This window comes from Hemitrygon akajei, chromosome 19 (genome assembly GCF_048418815.1).
Source record: "Hemitrygon akajei chromosome 19, sHemAka1.3, whole genome shotgun sequence".
Taxonomy (NCBI): Eukaryota; Metazoa; Chordata; class Chondrichthyes; order Myliobatiformes; family Dasyatidae; genus Hemitrygon; species Hemitrygon akajei.
In genome coordinates this window covers 23,789,338-23,803,218 of record NC_133142.1, presented here as the reverse complement: position 1 = coordinate 23,803,218, position 13,881 = coordinate 23,789,338, and the positions used below count along the sequence as shown (strand labels likewise).

General features: G+C 42.7%; 1 protein-coding gene across 1 annotated transcript in view; it reads right to left on the bottom strand.

Annotated features, from left to right (window-relative positions):
• Positions 1–13,881, bottom strand: part of LOC140741828 (filamin-B-like) — a 162,284-nt gene that overhangs the window by 120,660 nt on the left and 27,743 nt on the right. Inside the window, 1 exon segment of the mRNA XM_073072270.1 lies at positions 2,769–3,210. Within this exon segment, the coding sequence (XP_072928371.1) occupies positions 2,769–3,135 (367 nt within the window). The 5' untranslated portion in view covers positions 3,136–3,210.

Below are 13,881 nucleotides of genomic sequence, written 5' to 3'. Positions count from 1 at the left end.
CATGTGGTGGGGTTAATGTGAAGATGCAGCAAAATGCACAGGTACTCAATAGATCAAGCAGATTCTATGAAGGAAATTAATTGTCAATGATTTCACTAGAAACCATGCAACTATGCAGGTAACCAAGCAACATCAATACCAAACAGAAACAAAGTTCATCAGAGCAATTAATCATTAACTGTCTCTCACTCCACAGATGCTGCCTGGCCTGTTTAGCATTTCCAACCTTTTGGGACCACCAATGGGGTTCGAGCACAAAAACAGAATTCAAGATTCAACATGCTGAAAGTTTGGGGGGGGGGGGGGCTCTGAAAGGAGACAATCTGATTTGGTCTCCGCTGCTCATGAAATGCTTACTGCAAAAATTCCACATGAATACACATCTGTCCCCTAGATGTGGGGGAAAAAATGCAATACACTAATTGGACAACAATTTTTTCATTGTACGGGTGACGTTCACAATTGGTTTCTCAATTGACCAATAGCAAAGGCAAATGACAAATCTACAGATAGCTAATCCCAAAAAAAGTAGACGTTATTTGTGTAACAAAGAGCATACTACAAACCAGAAATATGAATTCAGAGATTGAGAATACCCTGAAAGGTTAAATCACTATCAAGTGAAATGCAGTACAACAAGGGAGATCCTGAAACTGAAAGATCAGAGGGAGTGGCTGTCATGTTAAGTATGCTACATAACTCCGAATCACAGTCACTAATTAGAGGAACATTACAATTACTTTATCCTTTAAAGGACAGATGCACATCAGCAGGATGAACAGCAGTTACAGATCCCCATGAAACGTGTATCCACACTAAATACAAACCCTCACGTTCCACAAATGCTTCCTGGCACGACCCAATCCAAGTGTGTTCCAAAACCTGCACACAAGCACTGCCATGCGCTTGTTATGAAAAAGCTGAATTAGGCAAAATGGAGCAGCTTTGTTTTACCCTCGGCACCTGCAGCTCAAAGCACTGAATAGATACAAGTGGCATGTGTTCCAGCTGATTAATAAAATTGTGTTTATTGCTGCCTTTCAAGCAAATCAAGTTTTGAGTAATATTGATATGCCGGTCCCTTCATTAGGCACAAAGCTGCAAGTCAGTTGAGTGGTAAACATAGAACATAGTATAGTACAGTGCAGGCCCTTCGGCCCACAATGTTGTGCTGGCCCTTAAACCCTGCCTCCTATATAACTGCCCCACCTTAAATTCCTCCATATACCTATCTAGTAGTCTGTTAAATTTCACTAGTGTATCTGCCTCCATCCACCACTGACTCAGGCAGTGCATTCCACACACCAACCTTCCTCTAATATCCCCCTTGAACTTCCCACCCCTTATATCTTAAAGCCATGTCCTCTTGTATTGAGCTGTGGTGCCCTGGGGAAGAGGCGCTGGCTGTCCACTCCGTCTATTCCTTTTAATATCTTGTGCACCTCTATCATATCTCCTCTCATCCTCCTTCTCTCCAAAGAGTAAAGCCCTAGCTCCCTGGTAAAATGTAAGATGTAAAAAGTAAAGCCCCCCAATATATTTGACACTCAGGTTCAAATGAGGATGGTAATGACGCTTTTCACGTGTTGCATAAACATGAAAAACTGCTGAATGTAAAGCACCTCAAACAGGTAAAGAATTGAGCCAGAATGGTGTAAACTTTGTTTTGTATCAACTGATCCAAAGTACCAGAAATTGATCCCACTCACCAATCAGAACAGGTTCTGGTATTTTATGTGCAGACCTACAGACGTCTGTTTTAAAAGCGCACAAAATCATTTCAGCACTTCGGAACTCCAGGTTTTGAACCTCAGTGAAAGAGCACAGCTTTCCAGGGTACGCCCGCCAAATAATGTTTAACTGAACATTCATATTACTCAACGGGGCATTTAAAAAACCCCATTCCAGCCAGAATGATAGCAAACAGAAACAAACTAAGGCTCGAACTCGTCTGCTAAAACGAAAGTTCAGCCCCTACCTAAGCCAGGGGCTCCCGCCAAAATTAATACCCCGGAAAATAATCCTCACTGCACGAGATGTGAAGAGATCACCGAGGGTGGGAAATACAGGGTTTTTTTTTAATGCAGTTACACAATTGGAAGTACGAGTTCTGAGTACGGGCGGCCGAACCCACCAGGGCGTGGGGAATCCTCCCTCCGTCTGCGTCGGAACCCAAAGGTACCACACCCTACTCCCGATCAAAGGCTGCAGGACTAGAGAGAACCTGTACAGTACTGGATTTATGCAAACGACAAACAAGAAACACAAATGTTCTTATTCAAAATTGGTGCTCATTTGTTGATGCGTCTGGGTTGAAAAACTGCTTTCCACACAGATCAACGAGGAAAAAGCCCTGACCTTGTTAATTTATACTTTGGACTGCCAGGGCTGTTTAACTGGGACAATCGGACTTGGCAGCTGGTTACTTCAAACAGAAGCAACATTCATAAACATCACATCCACCACTGTTTCACCGAGCACTTTAACAGCAAATACACACAACAAAAACTGACATCTCCAATGCGCCGTGACGTTTCTGATCTAACTAATGTAAACCCTCAGGTTACGTTGGTTACCATGGTTAGCAAGCATTTAGCACAAGATTAAAGTGGCGAGAAAAAGTTAGCTACGGGAGTGCGAGACAATATCCCCGGTCAGGAGCCACACCTTGTCGCGATTCATTTGAAGGCAAAGTTTAAAAACTCTTCAACACAGCCCAGACAGAGTGCAGAAAGGCGAAGAGAGCTCCGCAACACAACGGTACTCACCGATAGACACCAGCTTGATGTTCTCCTTTTCGAGGAACTCGAGCGCGACGGACACGTTCTCCAGCTGCATTTGCCTGAAGGTGGGTCGCTGGTGATACTTGCGATACATTTTCTTTTGGCTCAGGACCTCGAGCAGCGCGATGAGCCGCAGCCCGTCCGCCAAGTCGCTCTGTAGGTTGTGGATGCGCTTGTTCACGCACTTCAGGTGCTCGTTGCACCAACGGGTGAACGTGTTCTGCTGTATCTTCTTCCATGGCGCGTCCTCGGCCAGGTCCTTCTCGGTCACCGGCATTTCGGCGTCTTTGTCCTCCTGAGGCTGAGGCTGGTGCTGCAGCTCCGACTCCCTCCTCTGCACATGCGTACTCATACTGTCGCCTCCCCTTTTATAATATCTCCACTTCCGGGATCGCGGGCGTGAAACTCACACCGCTGTGTACAGATCCTGTTTGGGATTGGAAGCAAGTGTTAACGAATGTCTCTTTTTGTGTTTGTTTATATACATATATATATATATTAAAATAATATTGAGAGTGCACCCACTGAAATATAAACAGCCACAAAAGTCTCACTCTTGTGTTAACGACTAATTAAAGTAAATAAATTGTTACCAAGATCATGTTAAGGTCAACCTGAAGTTATTGGTGCCAGGAGAGTTTTTTGCTTCACGGCCAGTTTAACGATACCTTTCACACAATAATAAAATTCGGTGGCAGCAATCACAAATAATCTTTCCAATAAAATGTACTCTTTCTTTAACAAGTTTATGAACTGTATTAAGACATTCCAACAAAAACTATGCGAGGGGAGAGTGTGTCAAAAGGCGCGTTGTTTAACGCCATGAACCGTGTTATTAAGTGGCTACTTCTTGCCTGCACGAAATGTGATTAGTATTTGTGGTGGGATTTTCGGTGGGATGATCCTCGGCACTTCAAATACCTTGCCCAAGCGATTATCCGTGGCGTTTGCTATGCGGTTTACCCAAGTCATAGCGGGGTGCAATTCTGTACTGCCAACTACTCCCAGCAGATGGCACTAGACAGTCTAAAACGCATAGGTAAACGCTAATCCATCCCCACACCCCGGCACTCCCACATCCCAAGGAGGCGGCCATGTGACTATTTACAATGCTGCTTTCGGAGGGTGTCAGCGGAACACAATCGCCGTTAAATCTCGTTTTCTGCTACTCCAATAATCAAAAGCTGTCGTTTAAATCTTAATTTTATTTGAAAAAGCTGATATGGAAAAGTGACACAAGAATGAGAAGAATCAATAGAGACTTTCAGAAATTTGCTATCGTGGCAAGGTACAAACTTCGTCTGATTTTTACAAACACATGTCTGACTTTTTTTTAGTTTTTAAGGAATCAGTGCCATTGGAACAATTTTTCATCACCTTATGTGGATATTACTGGCAAAACAATATGTATTCGCCCTCAGGGTCTGTTGCCCTATATAATATTGCCCGGCTTCACTGCTGACATTGTGCAGTCCAATTGTGCTGTTGGGTGCAGAGTTACAGGGTTCCCTCCCAACAATGAGGGGTTGCATATACTGTAATTCCTGGTCAGGATGAGGTAAGACTTCTGCCAGTGGAGAATTTTCCCAGGACTCCCAGTTTAACACGATTCCTAGTGCATCATTCAGTCAACTGTAACATCGATGTCAAGGGCAATAACTCTCACCTCATCTTCGAAATTCAGCTCCTCCACCTGTTTGGCCAACACTACATAATTAGGTCTGGACCCAAATGATTCTGACAGAGTCTTACTAAGCATTAATGGTCAAGATTTTACAGGGGATTCTGCAGATGCTGGAAATTTTGAGTTACGCGTACAAATTGCTGGAGGAACTCAGCAAATCAGACAGCAATTGTGAATAAACAGGCGACGTTTCGGGCCGGAACCCTTCATCGGGACTGGAAAGGGCGGGACAACAGCCAGAATGAGAAGGTGGGGTGAGGGGAAGGAGTACAAACTGGAAGGTGGGGACGAAGTAGGTGGGTGAGTGGGGGAGCGAGCTGAAGAAGAAGCTGGGAGGTGTACGGCGGACGAGATAAGTGAGAACAGTGGACCGTGGAAGAAAAGGAAAGAGGAGGGGCACCGAAGGTAAGTTTTCCTCTCGTGAGAAGAGAATGGGGAAAGAAAAAGAGAGAGCGGGGAAGAAATTGTCTTGAGTTGGAGACTACTCATAAGGGTTGGAGGCAAACTCCTCACCCCTCCCTCCAAACTACGTCGGGTCTCACCGATGTAGCAGAGGCCGCAACAGGAACACCGGACACAGTAGATGGCCCCGACAGACTCGCGGGGGAAGTATCACCTCACAGTGGCGAGGGAGAAGGTGGGGGGGGGGGGGCAGATGCTGTACTTGTCAGGCTGGCAGGGTAAAAGTGACAAGTGGTGATCTGTGGGAGGAACGAGTGGACGAGGGAGTCACGGAGAGCGGAGAGTTTGGAGGGGGAAGGTACTTAGTGGTGTGATCTCATTGTAGATGACAGAGAGTGATATGCTGGATATGGAGACTGATGGGGTGGTAGGTAAGGACAAGGGGAACCCTAACCGTGTCATGGCGGGGAGAGGAGGGGTGAGGCAGATGCGTGGGAAATGGAGGTGATGTGGGTGAGGGCAACATAGATGGTGGTGGAAGGAAACACTGTTCTTTGAAAAAGAAGGGCTTCTCAGATGTCTTGGGATGGAAAGCTTCATCCTGAGAACAGATGCAGCGGAGACAGAGAGGCAGAAAAGGGATGGGCGGATAGATCCAATTCTGCTCCTGTGTGTCATGAAATAGCACTTTTCTGAGAAACAGGGTGTGAAGATGTATGGTCAATTACTGTACTACAAAAGGATCCCGTCATTAAGCACACCCTCACCCCCCCACACACACACACACACACGCACTCCCCGCTTTCACTCTCGACGTGACTCCCTTGCTTACTCGTCTCCCGCCTGGCACATATCATTGTAAGCGTGACAAGTACTGCACCTGGGCCCTACTCTATCTCCTTCAGGGCCCTGAACAGTTCTTCCAGGTGAGGCAACACCTCAGCTGCGTGTTTGACAGGGTCGTCCATTATATCCGATGCTTCCCCCTGCGAGTCTGGTGAGACCCAAGGTAGATTGGGAGACTTTGTTAAGCACCTTCGCTCCGTCTAGCACTATAGGCAGAATCTCCCGGTCACTGTTCCCACCAAACTGTGCAGATCTGTGGCCACTCAGTAACTGAAATTATTTTATATAATGATAATATAATTTTGAAACTATGCTAAATAACATTGAAATCAATCCTAATACAAATGCGAAATAGCCTGTAATTATGTGTTAATGAATATCATCCATAAAAAAGACATACCACAACCTTTACAATGAAACATTTTTAGAGCTTCAGCATAGTTACATTGCCAGTGTTTCAAATTACAACACTATTACAAATTGTAACAGTAAACACAGAATGGAAGTTGGTAGCTCACTGTTAATATAATACCATCCCGCTGAGCACCAATGTTGAATGTGAAAGATTTTCTTTGTTGTACTGTATATCATTGTACCCTTCAATTAATAAATAAAATCAAAGTATGTGATTTTTCGATTTTCATTCTAAATATTCATAGTATGCAAATTACAAAAGAAAGTGCCATGCAGTTTTCAGACCATGTAAAAATTTCCAGCTCAGAGCAATGGTTGGTCCACACAGATGTAACATCAGAGGAAATATTGCTCTCAGTGACCATACATTTGAATTCAACTTCTCATTCCAATTCCAACATGTCTGTCCATGGTCTCCTCTACTGTAACAATGAGGGCAAACTCAGGTTAGAGAAGCAATGTCTCATATTGCATGTGTGTAGCTCCCAAACTGATGGAACAAACATTGATTTCTCTGACTTCTAAATTCTCCCCTTCTCCTTCTCTCTTTTTCCATTCCCCATTCTGGTACCTCTTTCAGCCCTTCTTTCTTCTCATCTTCCCATCACCTCCCTCTAGTGCTCTTCCCTTTCTTCCATGGTCCACTGTCCCCTCTAAATAGATTCATTCTTCTTCAGCCCTCTACCTCTTCTACCTATCACCTCCCAAATTCTTACTTCAACCCCTTCCCACTTTCAACACCCACCTTCCTCTCACCTGGTCTTACCTATCATCAGCTGGCTTGTGCTCTACCCCCCCACCCCCACCTTTTAATTCAGACTTCTTCCCAGTCCTGATGAGGGGTCTCACAGACATGAACTGTTTATTCCTCTCCATAGATGCTGTCTGACTTGCTGACTCAAGCATGTTGTGTCTATTACTTAGTAAGTTCTATGTGAGGGTATTTCCTATCCTATTCTCATGATTGAGAGCAGATTGTTTGACATCTTTTGTGGACTGAGCACAACCTGTTCACCTTGAAATAACTGCAGGAGGAATATAAATTTCTGGATCACAAGTACCTAGCACCACAGCCAAAGTGAGGTCCAACGCATTATATCATTGTTCCTTTGTGTATTGTGGCAAGGACTGTTTTGCCTGAAACTTGGCTTTCCAAATGTCAGCGGCTTCAAGAAAAAAGCCAAGATGGATAACTCACATTGCATCTGTGGTGGAGGGTAAGTGAGTGTTTCAACATTGTCTTTGACACTCTCTTATTGGTACCCTTGTATGCAAAAGCAAATTGAGACTCTTCCTATTAGTTGTTTGATTGCCTAACATCATTCATGGCTGGATATGGTGAGTGATTACAAAATCACTTAGCTTTCAGAACATGCTTCCATTGTTTAGCACACATCTAATCTGGTGATATACTATGTTGGCATCTGTTTTTATGCTTTCTTGGTGCTGCCCTTGCCATGCTCGTTTACACCCTTCATTGAAACAGTAATTGATAGGAAGACAGGATGAGGATTGTACCCAGCCCAGTGGTTACAGACTGAGATGCTGTAGGGATGGACCACAACTCTTCACGGAACCCCTTCTGGATCTAATCTGAATCCAGCCTATTTGCATTGTACTGGTGTCACAGGATATGACTCAGTAGCTTGGGGTAAAAACAGAATTTTATCAGCACTAGGTTTATGCAATGGTCATTCCTACTTGTACTGTCATATCTCCAACGTGCATCTGTTACGTATAAATTGTGGAGAATAAGATTGAGTAGGTTTTCCCCTTGTATCAGTTTTCTCCTCATCCATCACAGGTCCATTCAGTTATGGGCTTCAAAGATTAGCCCCTCTGGTCACTGGTGGGCTACCAAACATCCATTGATGGTAATCATTCCAACTCCCTAACACTGATCAGATTTTATACCCTTTTTATACCCACAGTAACACATCCTAATGTTTTTCACTATTTTGATGATATGAGATGGCTCTCCCAATTTACATTTAGATTCCTAAATGTTTACAAGAAGGTCTGGACTAAATATTGTAAACGTTTCATAAGCTTATGTTGCATGGCCTATTCAGTCTTTCATAGATATTATCAATTTGTTATAAGTGGTACCGAGCTTGGCCACTTCAGTGGATAGTTATAATTGAGCCACTTATATAGACACTCAAGCCTGACCCGGGCTAGGTACATGGATATCAGTTTTCTGTCCCTTAGGGGTATTTGAGTGAATCAGATGAATTCTAGATGACAATCCAATAGTTTCTTGGTCAAACTTACTTAAGCTGGATTTTTTAAAGTAGCTTATTTTACTAACTACAGAAGTTCAAAACTTCAAAGTAAATTTATTATCACAGTACATATATGTCACCATATAGAACCCTGAGGTTCATTTTTCCTGCGGTCATACTCAGTAAATCCTAGAAACATATAGAATCAATGAAAACGTTAAAGCAGAATGGACCGATAGCCAGTCTGCAAAAGGAAACAAAAATTGTGCAAATACAAAAGGAAATAATGATAATAAATAAATAAGCAATAATATTGAGAATATGAGATGAAAAATCCAGAGGCTGTGGGAACAGTTCAATGGTGGGTCGAGTGAAGTTATCTTTACTGATTGAAGAGCCGGATGGTTGAGGGGTATTAACTGTTCCTGAACCTGGTGGCATGGCTCCTGAGGCTCCTGTATGTTCTTCCTGATGGCAGCAGTGAGAAGAGAGCATGGCCTGGGTGGTGGAGGTCCCTAACAATGGACGCTGCTCTCCTGCCACAGGGCTCCATGTAGATGTGCTCAGTGGTGGGGAGGGCTTTACCTATGATGGATGAGTCGTATCCACTACTTTTTGTAGGATTTCCCATTCAAGGGCATTGGTACTTCCATACCAGGCCGTGATGCAACCAGTCAATATACTCTCCACTACACATCTACATAAGTTTAAACTCCATGGTCACTATTGGTGCCATCAATGCACATTAAACTCCAAGTGATTAGTCCAGGCTAGTATAGCCATTCTGTCTTGAACTACAGAATGATGTTGATATACGTGGTTATGTGAAATTAGTGTAAACATCCATTACTTATTTTAACTTTCATAGTAGTAAAATAATTTTGTATGGAAGTTTAATTTGCCTCACAGATGACACATGAAGCAAACGCATTAACAACACATGGTGGAACTTTGAATAAAATTTCAAAAATAACAAATATTTGTCAAAATGTTTTAGTTCAATGTCAAATACCCATTGCTGACGTTATTGAACGTCCATACAGCATTTGTGGTTAGAATGTTCTATAACGTCATTTGGATTGATTTTCACCCCCACCCTTTCAAGGAAGAAGGGAAGCAGGAATGGCTGAGCAACAATTATTGTAACCACCCAGTCTCTTCGTCGGAAAAGTGGCCAGACGCCTCTGTGCATTCGTTGTCCTTGTTTTCCTTCCACCACACACTCAAATCTGCAGTGCAAGCACTGAAACAATTATATTCAGACAATCCAAATTACAGAAGAACTATAAACCAAAGTCCCAAATGTGATAAAAAAAAAAGGTAATAAATTTCAATCTGAACACAATTAGCCTGAGTTCTTTCACTACCAGTTTCTTTATTAAGTAACTCATTAATTCCACGAGCTATTTCCCAGCGGATTCAGCTGATGTGTGCCCATGGTCCACTCTCCTCTCCTATCAGATTCCTTCTTCTTCCACCCTTTTCCTTTTCCATCTATCACCTCCCCGCTTCTCACTTCATTCCCTCTCCCCTGGTAGTGTAGTGGTTAGCACAATGGTTTACAGTACAGGTGACTCAGATCCCATACCTGCTGCTAAAGAGTTTGTACATTCTTCCAGTGACTGCGTGGGTTTCCTCTGGGTGCTCTGGTTTCCTCCCACAGTTCAAAGATGTCCCAGTTAGTAGGTTGATTGGTATTTGTAAGTTGTCCCATGATTAGGCTTGGACTAAAACTGTGGGATTGCTGGGCTGTGTGGCTTTAAGGGCCAATTCTGCACTGTATTTCAATACACTAAAATAAAAATCACACCTGGCTTCACCTATCATCTCCTAGCTTTTATTCCTTCTCCTCCCCCCACCACCTTCTTATTGTGGCTTCTTCTCCCTTTCCATCCCTGATTGAAGGGTCTCAGTTTGAAAAGTCAACTCTTTATTCCTCTCCGAAGATGCTGCCTGATGGAGTTCCTCCAACATGTTGTGTGTGTTGCTGTGGATTTTCAGCATCTGTGGAATCTCATGTTTACGAAAGCTGGTGCTGCTCATGAGATAACCTCTTAACTGTTCTCAGCTCTTAGTTGCTCAGTCCCGTAACAGCCTGGTGGCAAATGGCAGTAAGCTAGCTACTGGCAGACAATAGGTTGTGGCTGGCTAGTCCATTGCATGCATTAGTGTTGCATGAGTGGGGATACAGGAAACTGGAAGCCGATGTTGAGAGAGCCAATGTGCCACTCCCATTGGACCTTGGCTACTCCCAAGGGGCTCCAGCTGATTGCTTCCACTGATGTGCAGGAGCACACACCCAAGAAAACAAGTGATCCCTTGAAGCCACCGATCCATAACGTTCATAACTTTGTGTGGTGCATAGCTGAGCTTCAATCAATGCCACAAACACCATGCACTCTTCCCCATACAACAGTTGCAGTAATTGTATCTTGCTGCGTGGCTCATGCTGTCGGGTGTAACTTACCTTAAAGTTGACAAGGACATTATTACCTTAAGTAACCGTAATTTCAAATCTGAGGCAGATAGATTTTTGCTAATCAAGGTTTTTCAAGTGTATCTACCGAAGGTGAGAATCTGGAGTTAAATCAGACAAGGCACTGAATTGTCCAATCCTTTCCCCTTTCTTCATCATAATGAGAAGACTCAATGCCATGTTCTTCTTCATTAGGATGGGGAAAATCAATGTTATTACCTCTGCCTGGAAACAGACCTCTCCATACATATATAAAGCTAGTGCAAAACAAACAACTTTCTTCTTGCTACCCCTGAAAGCTACCATCCCCAGACCTCTCTCGCAATCGGTCTCCGTCTTGTCCCTGCCAGCAGTATCTGTTGCTGTTCACCTTCATCACATGCAGGTCCCTCCAATTTCACTCTCTAGCTCACGAGCAATAGAGAACCCATGTAAAAAGAAGCTGAAAAACAATGCATTTCTAAAGAATAAAACTACATTATTATTTCTATCAGTGGGTGAGCTGGCAAACAGGGATTTAACATAATTGAAAAAAAGAACCAAAAGGGCGGGGAGGGGAATTTCTTTGCAATGCAATGACCTATTAAGGTCTAGAATTCATTGGCAGGGTGGTAGAAGCAAATTCAGCAGTAATTAACTTTCAAAAGGGAGTTGATATATGTTGTAAATATTTAGTGCAGTAGAGAGTGTTTCAATGAGCTGGCACAAGACACAATGGACTGAGTGGCTTTATCTGTGCTGTAGACATCTCAGAAGCTACCAAAGTTTGCTTCAAAAAATCTACATATGAATAAAATGTTCATACTTACTGTCAGAAATGTCTATACATTTTATATATTATGTTCAGTCACTCTTGCATTACTTTTCCTTCTGTTCTTACAAAAGGACATAAGGGAAATCGATACATGACTGAAAAAAAATTACACAAAGTGTATGGAATAAATTATTTCTAATACATTTCAGTATTAGAAGTAATCTTCTAATACTGAAATGTATTAGAAATAATTTATTTCATACACTTTGTGCAATTTCCATTCATTTTGTATATTTTTTCCACTTCCCTTCTGTCCAAAATCAAATTCATCAGGTCCACTAGAAATGGCAACGATGTGACCTACAGTACATCTAAATTTATACAAACGAACAGCTTAAAAAAGTAGACAAGAGCCAAAGGCCATTCTTGGATAATCTTTCATTTTTAGAAAAATCAACCCGCTTACTGTTTAACCTTTAGCCTGTAGGGAAGTTCCTGATTGAGTAATTGTAGGCACACACTAACTTCATACCTCTATACACAGCAGCAACGAACCATGCCAGCATAATGTTTTCCAGATGTTATAAACAAGAAGGGTTTTTGTAGATTGAAAACTGAAAGTTATCTTACAGACCTTCAAACACTACAGCTTTATATTTTGATGGAGTGAGAAATAAACTGGAGTCCATTTTCATAAAATTTTATATGTTTTCTTCATGGAGTTAAATATCAGGAGGCTCTTTACAGGAGGAGTAATCAATTTCAATGAAACAAGAACAAGTAAAAGGGAAATGTATGAGACTTTTCTATAGAGTTGCTTTTAATGTCATTAAAATACTAATGTGGCTGGCATGAGGAAGAGCATTTCAGACGGCAGCTTTGATGGTTTCAGCTTGAACTACAGATCATCGGAGCAGCATGCTCAAGCAGTGGAAACTGGTCTATTTCATTTCTCATTTAAATCCTCCCGATCAAATTCCATTTTATTCCTTTTAGGAATGGGGAACTGTGGAGCAGATGATTTCCAGGGGACTGCACTTAAGCGGTAAGATCAGCTACCAGGTACCTTGCTGGAGCCTCTTGGGTTTTGAGGGGAGACCACACCTGTCCCTGCGATACCTGGACAAGAGCATTCCATCCTCCCAGACCAATGGGAAAAGTGAAAAAAATCAAAAAGGTGAAAGCGTCCCTGTTTGCCTTTACTATCAATCTTACTTACTGCAGAATAGGCTTTCTGGAAAACTTACTGCCTGTTCTGGTTGAATGGAAATTGCAGTTTCCACTTAAAGTTGTCTTTGAAGAGGACTTGCTCATCTTTGAGTCAGTTCCAAACCACATCAGTCAGCACTGAGTAAATATGTGACTCAGTGAGTTGTAACAACACAGTCACTGACTTCCCCAGGACAGCGAAATTGAAACGTTCAACCCATCACTGAAAATGGAGGGAAGTATATTTTGGGATTTCCCTTGTGAAACAGGTCTTTTAGATGTTTTACGGTGCTCAACGAAGGTATATTCTAGTTAAAAGGAAGGGGAACAGATGAACGTTATTTACTTGGATTTCCAGAAGGCATTCGATAAGGTGCCACATAAAAGACTTATCCATAAGATAAGGATGCATAGAGTTGGGGGTAATGTGAATAGGGGATTAGTTAACTAATAGAAAGCAGATAGTTGGGATACATGGGTGCTACTCTGTTTGGCAATTAGTGGTGAGTAGTGTGCCACAAGGATCAGTGTGGGGCCCACAGCTGTTCATGATATACATTAACAATCTGGAAGAGGGGACCGACTGTAGTGTATCTAAATTTGCTGATGACACTAAATTGAGTGGAAAAGCAAATTGTCCAGAGGATATGGAGAGTCTGCAGAGAGATATAGATAGGTTAAGTGAGCGTGCAAGGGTCTGGCAAATGGAGTACAATGTTGGTAAATGCGAGGTCATCCACTTTGGAAGGAAAAATGGAAGATCAGATTATTATTTAAATGGTGAAAGATTGCGGCATGCCGCTGTGCAGAAGGACTTGGGAGTGCTTGTGCATGAATTGCAAAAGGTTGATTTGCAAGTACAGCAGGCTATCAATAAGGCAATGGAATGCTGGCCTTCATTGCTAGAGGGATTGAATTTAAGAGCAGGGAGGTTGTGCTACAACTATACAGGATACCAGTGAGGTCGCATCTGGAATACTGTGTGCAGTTCTGGGCTCCTTACTTGAGGAAGGACGTACTGGCTGTGGAGGCAGTGCAGAGGAGGTTCACCAGGTTGATTCCAAGGATTAGGGGTTAGACTATAAGAA